Source organism: Gadus morhua, chromosome 1 (genome assembly GCF_902167405.1).
Source record: "Gadus morhua chromosome 1, gadMor3.0, whole genome shotgun sequence".
In the NCBI taxonomy this organism is placed as follows: domain Eukaryota; kingdom Metazoa; phylum Chordata; class Actinopteri; order Gadiformes; family Gadidae; genus Gadus; species Gadus morhua.
Window position 1 is genome coordinate 11,454,740 of NC_044048.1, and position 24,403 is coordinate 11,479,142.

Here is a 24,403-nt window from a genome sequence, read left to right on the forward strand (position 1 = left end):
GGTGAGAGGCACAAGTAACATGACGTACCGAGTGTAGGAAGTGTGATTTTATAGCACCTATGCGCCACCGGACTTCAACGGGACGGTCCTGCGCATTTGTTTTTGAATGGTAGCCACTCGCCAGCAAGACGCACCAAAGAACACGATCTACCAAGATAGATACCTGAGATAACTTGCTGATACGCATGCATGAAGACATATCCGTGTGTATGGACAGTGCTCGGAGCACAAAGCGAATAACACTCGACTCACTGGGACACATGCAGCCCGGGAGCGCGCTCCTTCGCCCCGAGCATAGAGTTGGCTTCTTCGTTAACGAAACCAAATCTATATTAGGCATACATAACAGCTGGGACCGGATACATCAATTCGAAGACAGACCGAAGCGCACCTCTGTTGGATGCATGGACCCCGCGCGTAAGCATGGCTCTGTCTGAAGCGGGGGGAGTTGGCGGTCGCAGCAGCACACCACAAAAGCGGGATAGCGCACCATAGCCGCAGGAGAACGGCACCTGCTTCCATGAAGAACAATTGTATTTATACATAATTGTATTTCTGGCTTGCAATTTGGTTGAATATTCTCTGAAATATTCCAACGTGGTAGCCTACCCAATGGATTCTTATAGTTCAACTTTGGCGACATCCCCAAACGAACGTGGATTGCAGCGCTGCAGCCTAGGTTTGGTGTTGTGAATTCGGAACTGAGTGCGGAACGATTGCCTGGTCGTTTTTTTTTGTGTGTGGAATCAATTTGTTTCCCATCAAGGCCAGTATCATCCGTGAACATGCCAGAGCCATTCTCCCCAGCCCAGTTGCTCTACATCGGAATGGAGGTGGCTATCGCAGTCACTTCTGTTGTGGGGAACGTGATGGTGGTGTGGGCGGTGAAAATTAATAGATCGTTGCGAGATACCACGTTTTGTTTTATCGTGTCTCTGGCTCTGGCGGACATCGCGGTGGGCGCCCTCGTTATACCTTTAGCTATAACCATCAGCATCGGACTCCAAACCCACTTTTACAGCTGCTTGCTCGTGGCGTGCACGGTGCTCGTGCTCACCCAAAGTTCAATCCTTGCCCTCCTGGCCATAGCGGTCGACCGCTACCTCAGGGTCAAGATCCCAACCAGGTAAATATCTACGTATACTGTCAGTAGGTCACAACTTTCATTCACCCTAATAATCCTGATAGCCCATGCATTCCGTTATATTAACTACACATAAGTACACCGTTTCTGGATAATAAGGAATTCCCCCCTGATTGTTTGTGAATGGAGGCGGCCAGGTCGTTAAAACAATGTTGGTGCTGAGGCTGACGACTATGACTGCGGTGATGGTTGTGCTTGTGGAGAGGATGGTGTTGGTAAGTCATGGTGACTCTGAGAAGTTGAATGTCCTAGTATGTGTTCCCTGGCACAGATGTTCTCAAGGGTGTCATCTCATCTGTCTGTGTGGTAGGGGCACACAGGGGCACCATGTAAGTTACATGGTGATCTGATTCCCTCTACATTGCTGACGGGACAGCACACCAGAGCATGGGTAGATCAAAATAATTTAGTTGGCAGAGAAAATGTCCATCTTTGGTCATGTATTTAGTAAGTGTGCCTCTGCACTAAATATGGTCATTCAATGAGAGCAAAGTGTTTTTATTTTGTATTCAAATATACCGACCGCCGGGGTGAGAGCAGAGCAGGGGAACCAGCTGAGATCTGGGAGTGAGGCAGGTAACAGACGATGGGCATTGTATTTGCATGCTGATATCAATAGTAATTTGCCATTTAAGAATTTATGTTGAGGAAATCTTTGGGATCAAATTGTGAGGCTATACATGCTGCAGCATTTGTCTGTTTGGATATCTGAGGATTAAAAAATGTCTTCAATGTAAAATGTGCTAGATTGTCATTTACAACCCATCAATGAATTTACAACCCATCTGCTAATGCTGCCAATCCTTGTTATTCCCTTTTGTTTTGGATAAATGTACTCATGTCAGGGAATGATTATTCACATTTCTTATATTAATAGAATGGTAATCAACCTAGAGTGTGCAATTTCAAGCCATTTAGATTAATATCTGCATATTAACACACAAATTGTCTCCCTCCTCTCTCTCTCTCACTCACTCTCTCTCTCGCAAATTAGTACAAAGGTCTTGACACGCGAGCCTTGTGCAGTGGCGATTCGTCATTCGTCCTGCTTGATAAGATATTGGCATGGATCGTTCACCCCCAGCATGTGTTCCTATGACAACAGTGTGTGTTTACTGGTTTCACAGCGCTCCCATGCAGTGTGCCCAGTCTGGGTCTCCTTGCAACAGTCCCGTGTGGTGCACATCACAGTGTCACCAATGTTCCCCCTCTCCGCGGTCCTGTGGCTCATTATCAGAATAATTGTGTTGTGCTACTTCAGAATCAGGGCCTTTCATAAGACTGTAATGTCTAATCATTGTTTTAATCAAGTAGTTATTAGACCATACAGTGGCTTCACCGTGCAGCCCGTGGAGACGCAAAGGCTATGTTAAATGTTAAATGTAATTATGTTAAACCTATAATTACTGATCATCAGCGGTCTGAAAACACATCCTGTTCTTGTTTATTTTCCCTTTGGTTAACCTCGAATTGATTTAGGCGACAGAGGCCAACAGACTACAGACCCTCTGCATCATCCCCTAGCCATCAGTCATCAGCTCTCTCTATATGGGGAAGTAGAGCATTGACACATTCACCTCGCACAGCCTCTGCCCACAATGAAGGCTGCTGCTCCGCGGTGACCCGGCAAGACGACCTATGAGACCAGGGTTAGGAATGGAAAGGCCAGAGGGCCGACGGGAAACTCTGCTCACCGCTCGCTGCCGCCTGTGTGTTCGCCTCTGCTTGGTTCATTGGCGTGAAGTCGTGGGAGTTGGTGGGCGATGGTCAGACGGTCTGTATCATGGGCTGTAGCATGATCAGAGGCGTGAGGCTGTCAGGGGATCTGAGGTTATCAAGATATTAAGATGTGCTTTAGTTTGAGTTTTGGAGGGAGCATGCAGGGAAGCAATTTTCTCTTCAAGATGAATCTATGAGGAACAATGCCACCTCTGCACTATATTATATCATATCATTATCATATCATGAGATATGCATCAGCATCTTGTCCATTGTGCACATTCCGTATGCAAAGTGGTAATAGTGAGTGGAGAACAATGAACAATTTATCTCATCACCAAATATAATGGGCAAAATCGTCTATAGATAATTAAAATGCAGATTTATATTTCATGATATGAAAAACGTTGGTTGGTTTTGTAAACGATAAAACGAGTGAAGAACGTGAAGATCATTCAATGTCTCGATAAGGATTTTCCTCGTAGTGGTAATATAAGAAGGATGCCCGGTGCGATGCACGACTGAGCCTTTGCCTTGTCCTGTCATCCATGCAGCTACCGCAGGGTGGTGACCCCTCGGCGGGCCGGCCTGGCTGTGGTCCTCTGCTGGACGGTGGCTTTCATCGTGGGCCTGACGCCCATGCTGGGCTGGAACAACCTCTCGGGCCTCCGGGAGAACGGCTCCATCAGCCCCGACCTGGTCATCACCTGCCAGTTCGAGAACGTCATCAGCATGGACTACATGGTCTACTTCAACTTCTTCGGCTGGGTCCTGCCCCCGCTGCTGCTCATGCTGGTCATCTACGCCGAGATCTTCTACATGATCCACAAGCACCTGAACAAGAAGAAGGGCGCCGGCGGCCACTCGGACCCCCACAAGTACTACGACAAGGAGCTCAACCTAGCCAAGTCGCTGGCCCTGGTGCTCTTCCTCTTCGCCGTCAGCTGGCTGCCGCTCCACATCCTCAACTGCATCACGCTGTTCTGCCCCCACTGCCAGACGCCGATGTTCCTCCTCTACATCGCCATCCTCCTCACGCACGGCAACTCCGCCGTCAACCCCATCGTCTACGCCTTCCGCATCAAGAAGTTCCGCACCGCCTTCCAGAAGATCTGGGAGCAGTACTTCTGCTGCAAGGATGTGTCGGCGCTGGAGATGCAGGCCAGCGAGAGGAAGGAGATGCCGGAGCCAGACCCGAGGCAGGCGGCCGCGCCCCCGCCACCCCTCCTGCTCAAGGACATGCCAAACAACGGTCCCCCGAAACCACAGTCGCCAACCCCCCGACACCCGCTGGAGCTGGGCCCTAAGCAAGCACTGTCCATACTGGAGCAGAACTCTGTGTAAGGTGGCCAGCGGGGGATCCCGGTCGGGTGATGATGCGTTACTTGGATGCCCTCTCACGCTGGATGTATTCCCGTGAGGGGAAGGAGTCGGTCCAACCTCCAAAATGCTTGGATGCTAAATAGTCACAGACTACGAGCATGACATTGGCGCCTAGCAGTTTAACAATATATGAATTGTGTATCTACACTCTACACGCGGAATGTGTGTGTTAGTGTGTTTGACGGTACAAAAGAGTGGAAGACAAGGAGGGAGATTGTGATTTCAGCAGGAGTGCAACAACTATGGCAATGAGGGTATACATTAATTTTCAATAATGCACCTCTCTTTGACGATAAGGTGTCCATTTTAGACTTAGACTTTAGGACATTTGTTATCTTTATCTACAAGGTTTTTTCTTCTGTATATAATGTCAACTCGTCCATGTGGCCATTACATAGTGTGCAATGTATATGAATGTTATTGTTCTGTATCCGGATTCAAGATCGTATTAACACAAGATGATGGGATTTGCAACAGGGATTACAACCTATTGTAGTGGTGATAGACAAGATCTGTCTCGCTACACAAACGTGAGTGCTGGTTTGAACTGTCAATGGCTGAAGAAATATGAATGTAACGATCATGTAACTTCTAATACTGTAGCAAAAGACTGTTTCTGTGGCGTGCTGTGAGCATCCTCCTCGCATCCTTCAGGGGCCCCAGAGCCCTTGTGGGCCCCTACCTGGCGGACGGTGAACCACCCTTGGAAGAGCCAACTGGGACAAAGAGATGTGCTGACAACGGGACTTTGGAATCCCTCTTCTATTATATTATCTGGGGGTTTGAGTCCCACCGTTTACCAGTAGCTGGGTTCAGGTGCAGAGCGGACAACTGTGAGGTATGGACAATGGACATACAATGTTCTCTCAGAGGCTGTGTCTGTGCATACGTTCTGTGTATAGAGGGAGGGATCAAAGCTACGCTTCTGAAAAATGTTGCACTAAATGTTTACAGATGCACCAACGTACAAGCAAAACTGTGCATGTGCAAAACACACGCACAAAGCACTCACACACACACACACACACACATATACATGCACAGTGCGCACATACACATGTTCACAGAAGCACCACCATAATTCAGTGTGAATTGCAAACTGTTATCTGAGGGAGCTTGCAATTTCCTTTCATCCTGAGTAGGACATTTTTCTGGGAAACGAGGCATCCATAGCCTGGATGCTTAGTTTTCTGGTGTACTCATGTTCAAGAATAGTTGACATTGTGACCATCTTTACAACAGTGCTATATCATCAATGTACAGAACGCAAAGCGTACGTCATCAGACAAAGACATTTACCTTTTATTTTGTACTTTAATGGCAAAAATGCAAAGGATGTAAAGTTTCATTCTGTGGTTTTGAAACTGGTGAGAGCGTCAACACAGATGTTTTCGCAAACTGAGTAACAATCCCTGAGGCCAGTTTTAGCTGTCCTTGACAACTGTGTTGTCAATGCTTTTCTGTGGAGTTACAGTGAACAAAGAAGCCCTAATGCTGAGATTATATCGATTTTACATATTGTCAGAAACAAGAATCGTTCATGCAAGTCACACTGTATGTATCTTGACGGGCTCATTAAGTATTAAGGCCGGTTGTCCTGTACATAGCACACTTGAGGGTAAAAGTGAATGAATAAAGATAAAATGAAAAGATTTTTTTCCCTCCAGAGTACCAAGAGTGCTTTACTACTTAATGCATTGCATGTATGTGCCATTTGTTTCTGCCCTTTCCGGGTCAATTGACTTGGTTTCCCTTCCCATGGTGAGGTCTGATATCTTGCTTGGATTGATTCTGTCTTCTAAATAACACACCAGATGCTATTTAAAGGTCTGATGTTCAATAATACGTGACAGTGTGCGAAATCGACCAGTTCGAAATTAAGCGCATTGGCCGGAAGATGTACATAAGCATGCATAATTTGAGCAGCGGAGGTTAAAACTTAACAATGCATGAGGCAAAATGCAACAAGGGATAGCTTCCAGCATCATTTCCATGAAAAGATCTCATGAAAATGTTGTTGTGCAAACTGCGATACAATGCAAATGAAGAAACGCAAACTTGCCTTCGCTTTCCTTACAGTGATCAAAGGGACAATTTGATTCCTTTCCATCTGTATTACCATGCATACCCTGGGTGTCGGCTGATAAATGCTATGGTGCAGCTTCATTCAAATCCTCAGACCACAAAGCTTGAGTAAGGCTAAGCAATCCCAACTGTATTGGTGCCTGCACGATGGCCTCAGCAGACCCCTGGAATTCCTATTACTGTTCCTACCTTGGGTCTGGGCAACATAGTGTGTGTTTCTGAGATAAAACTGCTTGTGTCTCCTCTCTGAGGATATACATTCTGTTGAATAATTACAGGACGCCAGTAGTTTCTGGACAAACTGTACTGAGTATAAAGTGCTAACTCCTCTCCTCCTCCTCCTCCTCTCTCTCGTTATCTCGGTTTCTTTCTGTGAGTGTGTGTGTGTGTGTGTGTGTGTGTGTGTGTGTGTGTGTGTGTGTGTGTGTGTGTGTGTGTCTCTCTCTCTCTCTCTCTCTCTCTCTCTCTCTCTCTCTCTCTCTCTCTCTCTCTCTCTCTCTCTCTCTCTCTCTCTCTCTCTCTCTCTCTCTCTCTCTCTCTCTCTCTCTCTCTCTCCTAGGGGACTGGATATCGAATAGCCCGTCATCATTGCAATCTTTTTAGTCTCATCTTTCATATGTTGCCACCCTTGAATCAATACCACAGGAAACACACCAGACATATTGTACCTTAATACCATGCAAGGCCACCCAAATGGCCTATTCAAATCAATTATCCCGGTCTGATATCCCAGATGTGTTTACATGCAAAAAGTCAGCATTTCACGTGTGAATGTTATTTTTCTCAAACGGTTGCTTGCCAGTCGACCTCGATTTCCGGGCAAAACAGGGGTATGTGTTTAGGGAGTGAGTTCAGATAAGAACTTAAAACGATCTAGAGCCAACTTCAATGTGTTTATCTCAAGGCGAGCGGCGGAGGTGACCCTTCCAGACGCGACCCCCCCCCCTCCCAAGGACTCCACGACCTTGGGGTGATAGCGCTTCCCGGAGGGGGCTTTGCCAGTGGAAGGGGTCTCCGCCCAACATTTAAAATTCACATCGTGCAGCGCAGGTACGTCGTCTGGCTTAGACCCATCCGTCTCTGAGATGAATCGGCCCGCGAGTTGACTGAACAATCTAGGAATACATAATAGCGATGTGCTGTTTTCAAAGAGGATTTCAAAGAATCTCATCTGACGAGGCTTAAAGGAGGGGCCTATTTGCTGGACGTGTCCACCTGATCTAAACATCTTAAGTACCCCTTTGTTTTTTCTCCTTCCTCTCGGTTGAATCGCTTCCTCTCACCATTTGGCAATGCCGCCGCGCTGTCCACAAAGGCATGCCCCCGCCTGGTCAGGCTTAGGGGGGAGAGATGGATATTTATGCCCCGCTGGAGGGCTTCTGGCATTAAAAATGGACGAGTGGTCTCATCTACCTGCCGGACCACAGGTCATGAATAGCCAAGTGGACAGGGCTCCAGGTGGCACTGCTCGGGGGGGGTGGGGGGTCGGGTGCCTGGGGGGCCGGGGGCCCGTGTCAGATGGTGTGACATGACAACACTGACTGTAGGAGAGGGCAATAAAACACACACAAACACAACGATGTCAACAATATAGCAGAACAGAACAACACGACGACGAAACAATACAAACAAACAACAACCCATTATAAACACAACCACTTTAATACAATACAGTCATATGAAAATGAACCATCCTAATAATATATTTGGAAACATACTAAAAGTAGATGCAACAATAAACTACAGCAATAGAAAAAAACAAATCTACACGATACAACAATACAATATACAATGACGTTGCAGATCAATTCTAAAAAAAAACACCTTCATGAAATCCAAAACACTTTTTTCTTCTTTTGTTTACTGTCAAGTTTTCCGAAATGGTTATTTTCTGTCCTACACGCAAAATGAAATGTCGTTGTGATTCACTGTTGGCTCTTAAATAGATGATATGGATAATTCAAGTCAATTGTAGTTTTTTGTTCTCATGTACGAACACGTGCGCGCGCCCGTACACACACACACACACACACGCACGCACGCACGCACGCACGCACGCACGCACGCACGCACGCACGCACGCACGCACACGCACACGCACACGCACACACACACACATTAATTATTAACAGAACATGACTTTGAAAAATAAGGTCAGTCTCGATATTGCATTTTCAGGCGTCAGCATGGAATTATGGCCACAAACTGCCAAGTAGAGTGTCACATGTAAATCTACTCTGGTTGTGCTTTGTAAAGAAATTGTTTATTGAAGATAATTACGAAAGAATAAGAAATTTGAAAAGCAGCCTTGTAGAAGTAGTTTACAAAAGCAGATTTAGCTTCATTGATGGGGTTGAATCAGTTTCTGCTTTAACTTTTGGCAAATTTCGTTTTTCTTTGTCTGACTCGGCTGAAGCTCGTAGCGTTACTGTCCGTCCACACCAGAAGCGAATTGAGCGACCAAATCGCCGGAAGTCATTCACTTTCTATCTGTCCGTCCACACCAGAAGCGAATTGAGCGACCAAATCGCCGGAAGTCATTCACTTTCTATGGGCAAGAGCGACCAAAGCGACCAAAGCGACCAACGCTACCAGCGGCCAAAGTTGAGCGACCAGAGCGTCAAAAAGAAGTTGAAAACTTTTTAACTTTATGCAAATGACTATTATTCGCTTCAGCGACCAAACACTGACAGCCAATCGGAATGTAGACGCTCTTCGCTTGCGTGGATCCCAGGGAACATCGGCAGGCACTTTGGTTCCTACCTACCTTTATTCACTCACTGAACAAAATGTCGGCTGAAGTATTAATCGCGGCTGTAACTGGGCACCCGGTGTTGTACGAACCCACCCTTTTTCAGTTCAGAGATCGTAACGCCATAGTGGTTTGGATATCAAGTAATGATAAGCGGGAGTATTTATAGGCTACATCTAGAACGTTCGTATTTAAGCGGGAATCATTATAATTTGCTCTACATGCCACCAATCTAACCAACCAATCGCGTGTAGCATGCTTTAAACAATACCAAAAAAGTTTTTGAAATCGTCACATAAACAAACTAATCTACAAGACGAGGCTCACACCTCAGGCTCCGTGAATAGTGGGGAACAGAGGGATAAAAGACAAGAGATATATCCCTTGCATTTATCCCTCTATTCCCCACTATTCACGGAGCCTGAGGTGAATAATTTTTAATTAAATAGTCTAGATAGATAGATAGTCAAGTCTTTATTAATACCAAACGACACAAATCGTCGGGAATCCATTTAGGTGGTTCGTCCCACACAGGACAGTAGCCTACAAGACCACACAGAACAAGTCTGACTGGACATACACACAATACACATTAAAACTAGACACGCGTTGATAGATAGATAGACAGAAAGAAAGGCCTAGATAGATAGATATGTTCCATTATTTGCCTTGCGGAGCCAACCAGTCCTGTGCACGTAGGCCTATGCAAATTAGCCATGTCTATTTGTTTTGAATGCGACGAATGAGTGCAGATCATGATTTGCAGATCCAGATCAGTGAAACATATTTTAACTACTACAGCACGCAGGGTTTTTTGTTCTCGGTTGTAATTAGCCTACATTTTAGGATTTTTTGTATATTGGGGGGAATCACTGTCCTACTTGTTGTCGAAGCACTTTATCGAACAAGCAAAACCGTCTCGGCAATATGGCCAAGGTGTATGGGAGAGTTCACTATTTGATATGGCTGTCTGTAGGGCCTACTAAACGCATACGGCTCCTTTAAATGCGTCTGCATAATTGAATTGTACGTCATGAGCGACTTGAGCGACCAAAGCGAACAGAAAAATTCGCAGCGAAACTTTGTGAGCGACCAAAGCGTCTTTGACGCTATGGTCGCTCCTGGTGTGGACGTACAGTATGGGCAAGAGCGACCAAAGCGACCAAAGCGACCAACGCTACCAGCGGCCAAAGTTGAGCGACCAGAGCGTCAAAAAGAAGTTGAAAACTTTGTAACTTTATGCAAATTACTATTATTCGCTTCAGCGACCAAACACTGACAGCCAATCGGAATGTAGACGCTCTTCGCTTGCGTGGATCCCAGGGAACATCGGCAGGCACTTTGGTTCCTACCTACCTTTATTCACTCACTGAACAAAATGTCGGCTGAAGTATTAATCGCGGCTGTAACTGGGCACCCGGTGTTGTACGAACCCACCCTTTTTCAGTTCAGAGATCGAAACGCCATAGTGGTTTGGATATCAAGTGATGATAAGCGGGAGTATTTATAGGCTATATCTAGAACGTTCGTATTTAAGCGGGAATCATTATAATTTGCTCTACATGCCACCAATCTAACCAACCAATCGCGTGTAGCATGCTTTAAACAAAACCAAAAAAGTTTTTGAAATCGTCACATAAACAAACTAATCGACAAGACGAGGCTCACACCTCAGGCTCCGTGAATAGTGGGGAATAGAGGGATAAAAGACAAGAGATTTATCCCTTGTCATTTATCCCTCTATTCCCCACTATTCACGGAGCCTGAGGTGAATAATTGTTAATTAAATAGTCTAGATAGATAGATAGTCAAGTCTTTATTAATACCAAACGACACAAATCGTCGGGAATCCATTTCGGTGGTTCGTCCCACACAGGACAGTAGCCTACAAGACCACACAGAACAAGTCTGACTGGACATACACACAATACATCACATTAAAACTAGACACGCGTTGATAGATAGATAGACAGAAAGGCCTAGATAGATAGATATGTTCCATTATTTGCCTTGCGGAGCCAACCAGTCCTGTGCACGTATGCAAATTAGCCATGTGCGCTAATGTCTATTTGTTTTGAATGCGACGAATGAGTGCAGATCATGATTTGCAGATCCAGATCAGTGAAACATATTTTAACTACTACAGCACGCAGGGTTTTTTGTTCTCGGTTGTAATTAGCCTACATTTTAGGATTTTTTTTATATTGGGGGGAATCACTGTCCTACTTGTTGTCGAAGCACTTTATCGAACAAGCAAAACCGTCTCGGCAATATGGCCAAGGTGTATGGGAGAGTTCACTATTTGATATGGCTGTCTGTAGGGCCTACTAAACGCATACGGCTCCTTTAAATGCGTCTGCATAATTGAATTGTACGCCTTGAGCGACCAAAGCGAACAGAAAAATTCGCAGCGAAACTTTGTGAGCGACCAAAGCGTCTTTGACGCTATGGTCGCTCCTGGTGTGGACGTACAGTTACTGCCCGTCCACACCAGAAGCGAATTGAGCGACCAAATCGCCGGAAGTCATTCACTTTCTATGGGCAAGAGCGACCAAAGCGACCAACGCTACCAGCGGCCAAAGTTGAGCGACCAGAGCGTCAAAAAGAAGTTGAAAACTTTTTAACTTTATGCAAATGACTATTATTCGCTTCAGCGGCCAAACACTGACAGCCAATCGTAATGTAGACGCTCTTCGCTTGCGTGGATCCCAGGGAACATCGGCAGGCACTTTGGTTCCTACCTACCTTTATTCACTCACTGAACAAAATGTCGGCTGAAGTATTAATCGCGGCTGTAACTGGGCACCCGGTGTTGTACGAACCCACCCCTTTTCAGTTCAGAGATCGAAACGCCGTAGTGGTTTGGATATCAAGTGATGATAAGCGGGAGTATTTATAGGCTACATCTAGAACGTTCGTATTTAAGCGGGAATCATTTTAATTTGCTCTCCATGCCACCAATCTAACCAACCAATCGCGTGTAGCATGCTTTAAACAAAACCAAAAAAGTTTTTGAAATCGTCACATAAACAAACTAATCGACAAGACGAGGGATAAATGACAAGGGATATATCTAGTCTAGATAGATAGAAAGCCTAGTCAAGTCTTTATTAATACCAAACGACACAAATCGTCGGGAATCCATTTAGGTGGTTCGGCCCACACAGGACAGTAGCCTACAAGACCACACAGAACAAGTCTGACTGGACATACACACAATACATCACATTAAAACTAGACACGCGTTGATAGATAGATAGACAGAAAAGCCTAGATAGATCGATATGTTCCATTATTTGCCTTGCGGAGCCAACCAGTCCTGTGCACGTATGCAAATTAGCCATGTGCGCGAATGTCTATTTCTTTTGAATGCGACGAATGAGTGCAGATCATGATTTGCAGATCCAGATCAGTGAAACATATTTTAACTACTACAGCACGCAGGGTTTTTTGTTCTCGGTTGTAATTAGCCTACATTTTAGGATTTTTTTTGTATTGGGGGGAATCACTGTCCTACTTGTTGTCGAAGCACTTTATCGAACAAGCAAAACCGTCTCGGCAATATGGCCAAGGTGTATGGGAGAGTTCACTATTTGATATGGCTGTCTGTAGGGCCTACTAAACGCATACGGCTCCTTTAAATGCGTCTGCATAATTGAATTGTACGTCATGAGCGACTTGAGCGACCAAAGCGAACAGAAAAATTCGCAGCGAAACTTTGTGAGCCCTGGTGTGGACGTACAGTTAGTGACAGACCGCCCCCTGCTGGGAAGCCATGTGGTTGCATGGTTTGATAAAAAATACGCTCAGTGACAAGAGAGAGAGAGAGAGAGAGAGAGAGAGAGAGAGAGAGAGAGAGAGAGAGAGAGAGAGAGAGAGAGAGAGAGAGAGAGAGAGAGAGAGAGAGAGAGAGAGAGAGAGAGAGAGAGAGAGAGAGAGAGAGAGAGAGAGAGAGAGAGAGAGAGAGAGAGAGAGAGAGAGAGAGAGAGAGAGAGAGAGAGAGAGAGAGAGAGAGAGAGAGAGAGAGAGAGAGAGAGAGAGAGAGAGAGAGAGAGATTTCTAGTCTTTCGATTGCCGCCCAAAAGGCCCTACTTAGATCCTCAAATAATTCATCAATATTCAGAAGAGTACATCAATTAGATCACATAACTGAAAAAGAGAGAGAGAGAGAGAGAGAGAGAGAGAGAGAGAGAGAGAGAGAGAGAGAGAGAGAGAGAGAGAACCCCAGGTGCCCCACTGTCTCCCTCATTAACTTCTCTCCTTTCCTGATGAGGTCCTGATGAGAAGATGATCGCATACTATATTGCTATTGTCTTTTGATTGCTGCCCAAAAAGCCCTGCTTAGCTCCTCAAATAAAATGCATTAATATTCAGAGAGGTACATCAATTAGATCACCAAAATTGGTTAAGAATATCAAGGTAAGGTAAGTTCTAGATTAGGTGCCTTACATTTTGAGCCTTGAAATCCTGTTTTCTTTTGAAACTCCTTGAACTTGGCTTTAACTTTCCCCCCACCATTTGTTTTGCGGTTAATACAAGTGCAGTGGGCTGTTTGAACTGAGGCCTGTGGTTTTATTAGAGATATCCAGATTCCTAGGTTTCTAGTTTAGTGTGGTTCTCGGGTCATTTAACACCCTGTGGTTGTAGATTGAAACAGCTAACAGACTGTAGCTCTGGTACAGCGCTGAAGGATATTATATATCAGGGCAGGTCAAGTTTAAAAGAAAATCTAAAGGTAAGTTGTGTCTCATCCAAGTGCTGCTGGTCCAGCAGTGCTTTCAAAACATGATTCCAACGAAAAACAACTGCGACCGAATCAACCAACGTGTGACCACAGACGATGACAATGCTAAGGCACGGAGCAAGCAGTTTGGTGGGCATTCCAGGAAAATCATAGTCTTCCCGCTAATGACCCCATGGGGCACGCAGGCAGCGCCTCCTATTGCACTAGATTGCATAAACTGTATTGTGTGTGTTTGTGTATGTGTGTGTGTGTGTGTGTGTGTGTTTGTGTGTGTGTGTGTGTGTGCGTGTGTGTGTACGAGCGTGAAATAAGATTTAATAATCCAATAAACTATGGTCGCATAAATACAAGCATTTTTTGTTTAGTCTGATACTTACTTTAGCATGGCAAGTGTTTCCTGTTATGAACATTTTAATTGTTAGACATTTACAATTTTCAATCATAGAGACATGTTCTTTGAATATAAATAAGGCTCCAGAGGTCATCAAAAAGCATCAGAATATAACTTCTTACACAAAAAAAATGATCCTATCCCAGGGATAATTGCCACCCCCCAAGTGACCTCACTCCCTAAAAGCGACCCTTCACGACGGTACACGCTGCAGCTAGCCATGCGTCCCTGTGGCTTAGGCCTTACGCATGGATTTGTTACTGCCTACAAAGATGTGAATGAGTCTGCTGCATCAACATACCAGAACATGCTGAGCCTGACTAACGTCCCCAGCTTCCTACTATCAGCAGTCTGTCCTTAAAGGGAAGGGGGAAGTTCCCATCTTTCTTTCCCCTTTTTTCTCCACTCCTGGATCCATTTTTAAAGTCTCCCGTGACACACAGGCACAGGCACATACACATTATGATATATTATCTCTGCCATCCATCCCTGCTATGCTGCCGTTCTACTCGGGCCTGCAGGTCTGTTGTCCCGAGGCTAAGATTGCAAGATAAGTGTCCAATGCGCTGTTCTATATTTTCCTTGTGCTCATCTGCGTAACACAAAACAGATTTATGTCGATGTTTTAAGACAGCTCTTTAAATAGGATTTCTTAAAATAAGTCATGAAGGCGTTGTTTCAACCAAACATCCACAGTTGACTTTTCAATAATATTGTTCACTGCAGCATGATCAGTCCCCCCATGACCACACCCATAAACCCAACCACTGTTGCCTGGTAGACATTAGCCTTTAACTGCATTAGTAGGAGGCAGCTTTCCATAAAGCCCCTACAGCCATACACATCTGTAGCCAGCAAGTCCATGCCAGGGTCCCTGGCCTCGGGGGCCAAGGCCCTCAGCAGTTGTAGTCTTGATGTGTCCCTCAGTGGAATCCACCCCTTCTTTGGTTCAGATAAAAAGTTTGCGTAATCTCATTTTGAGGAACCTCCACCATCAATCCCCTCTATAATTTCAAGACATTTGTTACGGTTCAGGATCTACTGTGAGCAGGGGCGCCGCTAGGGATTTTGGGCCCCATGAAAATAATCTTTACAGGGCCTTCTGTATTATAATTTCATCATCATTAGGGGCCTCTCTGGGCCCCCCTCCATCATGGGCCCCTAGAATCCGTCTCCTTTACCCCCCCTTTTCGGCGCCCCTGACTGTGAGACAAGCAACGAAACCGGTTCTCACACTCAGGCCTAAAAAAAATTTTTGTTTGGTTCCGGTTTCCGACCGACCCCGTCAATTTATGTGCGACCCAAATTATTTTATGAGTTTTATAAAAAAAATATATATATATATATATATATTTTTTTTTTATGTAATTACGTTTTGGTACAGCACCTCTTCATTCTGTACAAGGATGAGCGAATTTTCTCGTTTTTAAATGAAAACAACCTACCTATCATTCGCTGCCGCTGGAAAAAATAAAATAAATTCCCTACCTACCCATGACCTCAACTGACAACCAACAGGAACCAAACTTTTTTTTTTTTTAGGCCTCAGCTTGTGCCACACACTGCTGGATATCTGTCACATCCTGTTTGATTCATTAGAGTCACAGAGTTTGCTCACCTATTGGGATCGAATTATGGAAGTGAGTTATTCAATGTGACGCACTGCAGTGGTCCTCAACTTCATTGGCTGCTAAGACAGCAAGCATATTGATGAGAGGGAGCCTGAGTGCTGACGCTGATGTTTTTGGGATTGAGCTCTCAGTGGTATTACCTTACCTTACACTCAACCCCCTTACCTTAGGGTTGAATGGGATATTGGCACTATTTAAATGAATTAAAATATGTATGAATACCTACTGCTGTGGCACCTGATATCAATTATATATGTGTTGCATGTCTTTAAGTCGGTCAGCCGGTCTGCTGAAACAAACAAGGAAACTAACAACAGGCTAGGTCTAATATGACTCATGGTCTCAAACATCTAAAAGAGGCTTATATGATAAAGGAAACAGCCAGCCCTGTCTGCTGCTCCAGGCCAGCATGATTCAGTGCTGTAGTCCTCCATGGCAAACTTTAGCTGATTGACTCAATGTTGGTGGTGGAGATGTTTCACAAGTACGCTTCCATAGTCTCAGCTTATTTACATTTAATCATTCTCCCTGAGTTAAAAATACTAATCTCATTCAAGGGAGTTCCATAGTCTCAGTTTATTTACATTTAATCATTCTCTCTGAGTTAAAAATACTAATCTCATTCAAGGGAGTTCCATAGTCTCAGTTTATTTACATTTAATCATTCTCCCTGAGTTAAAAATACTAATCTCATTCAAGGGAGTTCCATAGTCTCAGTTTATTTACATTTAATCATTCTCCCTGAGTTAAAAATACTAATCTCATTCAAGGGAGTTTGGTAATGCGCTCTCAGCAGACCTGAGCAGGGAAAAGTACCGTGACACACTTCAGAGTAGCATGGCCACAACGTCACAATGTCAACACAGCTCTGTGGTGGGCGTATGAGGAGTGGAGCTGGACAGAAACCATACCAGACAGGAAGTGATTTTGGTCACTTAAACGACCCGCGAGAAACACTGTAGTTTATATTGCAGTTTGGAAACAAACAGGGCTTGTCACTATCACAATTGGTAGTAAAATAGAGATGTTGAATCATAAATATAAAAAAAAAGAAATGCATGGTTTTGCCAGGATACATTCTGCTGGACCGTATTCAATGTTGTGTTTCTTTAGTGCTCTCTTACGCACTCTCTTCCCTAAACAAATAGGAAGGTGGTGACGTCTGCAAAGGCTAGACCCCACATGCCAACGTTTCCTAACCTAATCCTATACATTCCATCTATGTTTACGTTTTGACATGAAGGGCCGACTTCTCAACCATCATGTTTTCCACTCATGCACTCATGACGTAGTCTGGCTGCGTGCTGTGTACCAACAGACTCATGCATGGAGATCCAGGCTAAATTTGGAAGCGAAGCCCAACAACAACAATGTTAATATTTTAAGCGTCAGTGTTTGTTTGCAAGAAGTGGCAGAGCCAAATGAAATATGGCGTGTGTTTACATTCATGGAGCCATGTTCATAAGCCTTTGACGCCATGTAAAATCAGTGGCAGATGTTTTCAAAGCAGGCCTGGGGATGCTCCGGGGAGCCACACAGAGGCAGAAATAACCTTGTGATTATGTCTCTATGAGCGTGAAAACATCATGAGATGATAGACAGTGTGTGCTGGGGATTCTGTTTGAAGTTGGCCCAAGATGCTCATGCAGTGTAAATAAAACCTGGCCAGTGAACTGCAATAACACCAGAATATTCAGGCTATCATAAAAAAAGATAAACAGTTCTTGGTCAAATTACATAAACGGATAAGTCTCAACATACTTGGTAAGACATTTCTGATTAACCAAAAAACTCGGATGTAATTTATACCTACACAAAAGCACATGAAATATAAATGAAAACATTGCTCAGACAGCATTAAAAAAACTATTTCCTAAATATAAACTTAAATGAAGATGAATAACTCCATTAAGGTTGCTGCTGTTGAGCTTCGCTTGTAAAATATACAAGAATGTTCATAAAATGTGTTTTTAAGAGGGATTCAATGGTTTTAATTTCCTTCTTTTAAATGCCCTTGTAACCGTATGATGACCTACTTTTATAGTATATCCTTGACAACACCCTTGAATTTGCCCTTGAATCATCTTGAGAGGATGGGAGCTTGGGGTTGAATATAAATTAAACGTATCTGTGTTTTTGGGAATTATTCATTCAAAGTTATATTGTTCATTTAATCATTAATATATGATTCAGGCCATTTGATAATTGGTCTCTTCTCCATTTCATTGACAAGTAACATCAAATCTACAAACATCCAACCAGCATGTTTGATCCACTGTAGGCATTTTGTCTATTGTAAATGTTTAACATAATACCTTTAACCAAATGTAAAGTTTGAGTTACATCTGCAAATAATTTCTTTCATGTTGTGGTTGGTTTTCATGATTTATGTTTGACTTCATCATGAGATGTGACTGGGAAGGCATATTCCATCATGATGATTCATAGTGACAATGGTAATGTTGGTAATTTGTGTGGTAACCTAGTGAGTCGGAATGACGGATCAAAACATAATAACTGCATCACTTATCCACAACAATTGTGCAAACGCACGTAATTACTAAAACTATTAATTTAGCAAAGCTAATAGGCCTATATTAGCGTCATCAAATTTAAAACTGTTAAATGTGTTTTGAAAGTATAGAAAGAAGAAACATGGCCTCTATGTAAAATATACCTCACATTCAAGTGCACACTCATGCATGCAGGCACAAATGGTTATGCAAGTGATAATGATAGTAATAGTCATAATACACATAGTCAAATATGAGATGCAATTCAATGAAGTATTAAATGTGTTTCCTCAACAAGGTAAAAGAAAACATTAGAGCTGAACTTGGGATATTGACGCATGAGGAAGTCAGCAAGATCCCCTTTAAAGGCAAAACCGGCGAAGGGATCCAGGGTGACGCCCACTTTGACGATGATGAGATCTGGACCCTAGGCCAAGGGACAGGTAGGAACACGAAGGCCTTTATTACTCATGAGGGAACCGACTTCCACATCCCCTGCTGTATTTACCGAACACCTCCCCCTAGTGGTCACTTCATTAATGGCAATAAAATCTAGCTATTTATTTCTGTCTTCCCTCTTTCCCACACAAGTTGTGAAGACGTTGTACGGCAATGCAGAGGGAGCTTTGTGCCACTTCCCTTTCACCTTCCTCGGAAAGTCGTACAGCAGCTGTACCACGGACGGACGCTCCGACAACCTGCCATGGTGTTCCACTACAGCCGACTTCGGAACGGACAAGAAGTTTGGCTTCTGCCCCAGTGAACGTAAGATCGACAATTTATATTGAGGGCCATGACATGGCCTCTTAAAAATGAAGCTATCTGGGGGCACGGGGATTGCTGACAACATCGATAATCATTTCCCATCCGTTCCTGTTTACTCCTGGCAGTTTTGTACACGTTCGGAGGCAACAGCGATGACAAACCATGCGTATTTCCCTTCGTATTTCTTGGGGAGACGTACGATAGTTGCACCACGGAGGGCCGTAGTGACGGCTACCGCTGGTGTTCCACCACTGACAACTTTGACAACGACATGAAATTTGGATTTTGCCCCAGTCGTGGTGAGTAGCCAACCTTTGCCTGGTGTATGATCGATGAATTACTGCCCACACAGCACATTGTCTTTTTCCTCTTCTACTTTTTTAAAATTGTACAATTGAATTTCTTTGCTCCACCAGAAACGGCTGTGGTCGGAGGAAATTCAGAGGGCGAGTCTTGTCGCTTCCCCTTCCAGTTCCAGGGGAATTCGTACGACTCCTGCACTAGCGAGGGACGCAATGACGGAAGGCTATGGTGTGCCACCACTGATAACTTTGACACCGACACCAAATGGGGATTCTGTCCTGACCAAGGTGAGTAAAAAAAAAAAGACTATTAATGCAACACTGAGTCTTCTTCTTATAAGATGACAGATTGAATGTTGAATGATGATTTCTTAATTTTAAGTGGCTCTTTTTCTGCCCCCAGGGTACAGTCTGTTCCTGGTAGCAGCCCACGAGTTTGGACATGCCCTGGGCCTGGACCACTCCAAAGTCAGAGACGCACTTATGTTTCCCATGTACAGATTCATTGAGAACTTTTCCCTAAATGAGGACGACGTTGAAGGCATTCAGTATCTCTACGGTAAGTAATAAAAACAAAAAATCATTCAGTATAGTTCTCAATAAAATATTGCAACTTCGATGACAAGCAAACATTATCCTCTAATTCTAAAATTGTATTTCCCCAGGACCTAAAACCGGCCCGCACCCCAGTCCCCCGGGTCCCATCACCACGACGACCACCAGACCAACAACAACCACCACACCGACACCTGTAGATCCAGACAATGATGTCTGTCAGGTCACGACCTTTGACGCAATCACTGAGATTGGGAATGTGCTGCACTTCTTCAAGGATGGGTAGGTCAAAACGCAATGTATCTGTCTGTCTACGTTCAGGAAAGAAAACATACATTGGAAATTGCGGGGCCTTTGTTCTAACTTTTAATAATAATATTTTCTCCATCAGATATTACTGGAAAAAGACCAACAGCGATAAGGCTAAGGGTCCATTTGCTATTTCTGAGGGGTGGCCGGCCCTGCCAGCTAAGATTGACTCTGCCTTTGAGGACCCGGAAACCAAAAAGATGTACTTCTTTGCAGGTGAGCGATCTTCCCTCAGTTAATGGAACACATAAATCAATTGCAGTTATATTTAATTATTTAGCAGCCACCTTTATCTTACCTCAATCAAAGTGAAGAAGATACATTGCACTGAGGAGTAAGGAGGGGTTAAGCATTTTGTTCAAGGTTGCCCACAGAGGTAGGCTGCGGACATTGAGGATCAAACCAAGCACCTTATGGCTGGGATTGTAGCACTAGTAGCCACTACACTATCCTGCCCCCTGCATTAACATAAATGTTTCCAATTGTGTTCAAAGGAACTCAGTTCTGGGTGTACACTGGCAAGAAGGTACTTGGACCCCGCAGCATCGAGAAGCTGGGCCTGCCGAGCAGTGTTCAGACGGTGGAGGGATCCGTGCAGAGAAAGGGGAGCAAAGTCCTGCTCTTCAACGGGGAGAACTACTGGAGGTGAGATTCGCTGGGCACTGAACCTTTATGCTTGGGTGCAAACATGGTGGTTGAAGAAAACCTGCAAACATAACAAAAACAGGCAAACCTCTGATTGATAGATGGATGGGTGAATAAGAACTTTATTAATCCCTCGGGAAGGTTCCCTCAGGAAATTGCACTTCCAGCAGCAGCAAACGCCAACAATTTTTATAAATGTGCAAAAGTACAAAATGCTAAAAATATATATGCTAGGCAACAATATACAAGAAGAATGGTATACAAGCAATATTTACATGCAGGAATATGTTATATCGACCATAATTACCGAAGACTTTCTGAGAAACTCACTTTCTTTGCCTGTATTAAACAATAATGGTCATTATATTGTATTTCATGCTACCAGGCTTGATGTGACAACTCTCAAGATGGACAGAGGATATCCTCGGACAACTGACACGGTCTTCGGCGGAGTTCCCAGTGATGTCCACGATGTTTTCCTGTACAAAGGTAAATATCTGAATAGTTTCAGCCATTATTTGAAGTACTTTAAAAAGTTTTCTACATCTTACATGTCAATCTGAATCTCCTTCAACTCTAGGTCACATTTACTTCTGCCGTGATCGCTTCTACTGGCGTATGAATTCTCGTCGCCAGGTCAACCGTGTTGGCTACATCAAGTATGATCTCCTCAAGTGTTCAGACGCCTCCGGCCTGCAGGCCTGAGAAGCCCACTTGAAGAACACTTGTGACAATATGCGATCAAATTAACATTTAGTAATAATTTGTTGGCAGTTCCTCTTGAACTGTGAACAGTCACATGCAATGCAAAATTGTTAACTGCCATTTTTGGGGTCCTGAGTCCCACGCAATCACGCTACACAACATCACGCTGTTTAGTTGAATGACTCAGATGAAGGTACTTTAAGTGTGAAACTCTATTGTTGCATCACTCTTCATTTGTGAACAGGTTATGGATGCGAACAGCAGGAATAGGAACATAACTGTTCTCTCCAAAACAGAATCTGCATCAGATCAGAATAAGGTTTTATGTCTGACAGGCTCAGACTGTTTCAGTATTTAGTTTTTAAGCAACAGATAGGCCAAATGTTTATCCTGTCAAAATATTGTTTGTTTTGTGTATTTTGGCTTGATGCCAGTTATTTGCACTGGGTGGCATTGCATGTCTCCATCACTGAAATAATTTATAAAATGAGATATTTTGTATTGTATTTAAGTTGACATTTAATTCCAATAAATATACAACTAAATATTTTCAGAGTCCAGACCGAATTCTTAATTAATGCACAAATCATTGATAGTTATGAAAACGACGTACGGCGCATTAGGGACACCATGATGATTTCCTTTTTTTTTTACCATGACGAGATTAATGTCGAAATATCCACTTAAATCTCGATTTAAGTGATTTTGATATCAAATTGATGGTGGCGATTCTAGTTGATTTTAACGTGTCATGCAATGTGGGGCGGCGGAGCTCAACGACCGCGTCCCTCCGTATGTTTCTCGCATAACCCTGCAGGCTGCAATAAGAATTGCAATCCGCGCTAAAGACGCGCTAGCAAACACAAACCCTTCTACACTCAGCTGGTTTTCCTGACCGTTAACTTCATGTGCCTCCTTTTGTATCAACAGTCATTCGATTTGATTATATTAAACTTTATTGTCATTGAACCAAGTAACAGGTACTTGGACAACAAAATGCAAGTCATCTTCTGTAAATAATTTACAAATGGCCATCTCTAATCTACTTGGTTGCACACCTGTCTGAACTTTTATAAACCAATATAAGTCATCAATAATTAATAATAAAACAAGCTTCACATCAAGAGCAAAAAAAATAATAAGGTAAACCCAAAAGGTCTTAAATACTTAGAAATTAAAGAAAGAGAAAAGAAAGAGAGGGAAATCTTTGATAGCACTTCCCCTGAATCCCCATTTGGCTCTTCCAAGCATGCAGGTAATACACTCTACTTTGGGAGTTATTCTATGTCACCGCACTTTGAGGGTGGCATTGTATGTAAATAATTGGAATCGGTGAATAAAGTGATATTTGCACTCAAGTTGGACTGATGATTGACATCTGATAGGAATATCTCATGGACCAATACCAACTTATTGTTAACTAAAGTACATGTTGCAGCTCTCTTTGCATATATTTTTAGCCCCATGCCCCTGCGGTTGTAATAGTGCAGGTGTTTGTTGTAAGGCAGGTTGATTTTGTAATTATTCAGTAATCATTTATTACATTTTGTCTGAAACCTTTTATGTTTAAATGTAAGGCTTTACTCATCCCACAATAAATTAAATATAATGTTATTGAGTCAAAATATCTAAATGTGGGGGCTTTCCAAGTAAATATTGATTGATATGGCTTTAATTAAATCGGCATACTGTATATACTTCTGCCAGAGCGTGCCACCCCTCAATATCTCCTGTCCCCCTCTTGCCACCCCATGAATATTATTCTAGATCCGCCCCTGGCAGCGGATGAAACGAAGTAGTCTATTAAAAGCCCAATCAGGTGTAAAATGGATCTTGGATATGTTTAGTATGATAACGAGTTGGGATGTTCGTTTGGGAGCAAAAAGTCGCATGTATACGCATTCTTAAGTTGGCTGTTTTTAGCAGATTCTACCAAAAAGCTATGAACTTGGAATGATGGGGCATGTGTAATGGTAAAACGAAATCGTTATTTTAAACCCCTTAAAACTCTTTGCCTCCGAGATTCCACGGCTGTCAGCCCCTCAGCCCCTTTTCCTTCCGACCACATAAGTAGTCGGAGACTCCATTATAAGGAACACACGCTTTTTCAACGCTGCAACTCACTTTTTCCCCGGAGCCACGGTCCCTGTCATCACCAGCAAACTTCCGGGGCTTCTGCGCTCGCTCCCGTCCTCAATTAGACGTGTGATTCTCCATGTCGGAACATACGACACTGCTCGTGAGCAGTCTGAGCTCATCAAAAAAGATTTTAACAATCTCTTTCAAGAGTGTCTACTTTTCTGGTCCCATCCCCTCTCTGGGCCGTGGAGTGAGACGTTTTAGCAGACTTCTCAGCCTCCACACCTGGCTCCAGTCCACCTGCACAGCTCTAAAATTTGGTCTCATTAATAATTTCGATCTGTTTTGGGACCGTTCACATTTATTCAGGCCAGACGGTATTCACCCTAACTGGTGGGGTAACAAAATGCTAACGGCTAACCTACAGCACACTGTTCAATCAACCTCACATGCATGACTGTTTATCCCCTTCTCCCCGAAACATCCGCCCACTCAGATCACTGTTCCCCCCGTCAGTTCCCCCTGCCAGTCACATCTGTCGCTGACACTGGCACCGGAAAGCCTCCCTATACAATCCATCATTATACAGGCGGATCCGGATCTTTCTCGCACCGTTTCCATTAGTAATAGGGTTCCTGTAACGGTTAGATGCCTACCGGCCAAATTCAACAGGAATCCTAA

At 43.8% G+C, this 24,403-nt stretch overlaps 2 protein-coding genes across 2 annotated transcripts; both read left to right on the forward strand.

Annotated features, from left to right (window-relative positions):
* Positions 1–462: 462 nt before the first annotated feature.
* On the forward strand, positions 463–5,914 carry LOC115549681 (adenosine receptor A1-like). The gene is made up of 2 exons (XM_030365017.1): positions 463–1,126; positions 3,418–5,914. The coding sequence occupies exons 1-2, from the start codon at positions 786–788 to the stop codon at positions 4,205–4,207; spliced, it is 1,131 nt and encodes a 376-aa protein (XP_030220877.1). The 5' UTR covers positions 463–785; the 3' UTR covers positions 4,208–5,914.
* A 12,726-nt stretch (positions 5,915–18,640) lies between these two features.
* Positions 18,641–22,149, forward strand: LOC115561470 (matrix metalloproteinase-9). Its single transcript, XM_030381608.1, has 10 exons — positions 18,641–18,805; positions 18,954–19,127; positions 19,253–19,426; positions 19,544–19,717; positions 19,833–19,988; positions 20,095–20,266; positions 20,376–20,509; positions 20,788–20,938; positions 21,324–21,427; positions 21,519–22,149. Exons 1-10 carry the CDS (start codon positions 18,643–18,645, stop codon positions 21,641–21,643), a joined length of 1,527 nt encoding a protein of 508 aa, XP_030237468.1. The 5' UTR covers positions 18,641–18,642; the 3' UTR covers positions 21,644–22,149.
* The last annotated feature ends 2,254 nt before the right edge of the window (positions 22,150–24,403 follow it).

Excerpts from the sequence above, each read along its gene's own strand:
- LOC115549681 (XM_030365017.1), top strand. The coding sequence starts at position 786 with ATGCCAGAGCCATTCTCCCCAGCCCAGTTGCTCTACATCGGAATGGAG. Across the intron at positions 1,127-3,417 it reads AGGGTCAAGATCCCAACCAG|CTACCGCAGGGTGGTGACCC; the intron begins GTAAATATCTAC and ends TCATCCATGCAG.
- LOC115561470 (XM_030381608.1), top strand. The coding sequence starts at position 18,643 with ATGTGTTTCCTCAACAAGGTAAAAGAAAACATTAGAGCTGAACTTGGG. Across the intron at positions 20,267-20,375 it reads CTGCACTTCTTCAAGGATGG|ATATTACTGGAAAAAGACCA; the intron begins GTAGGTCAAAAC and ends TTTCTCCATCAG. Across the intron at positions 21,428-21,518 it reads CGATGTTTTCCTGTACAAAG|GTCACATTTACTTCTGCCGT; the intron begins GTAAATATCTGA and ends CTTCAACTCTAG.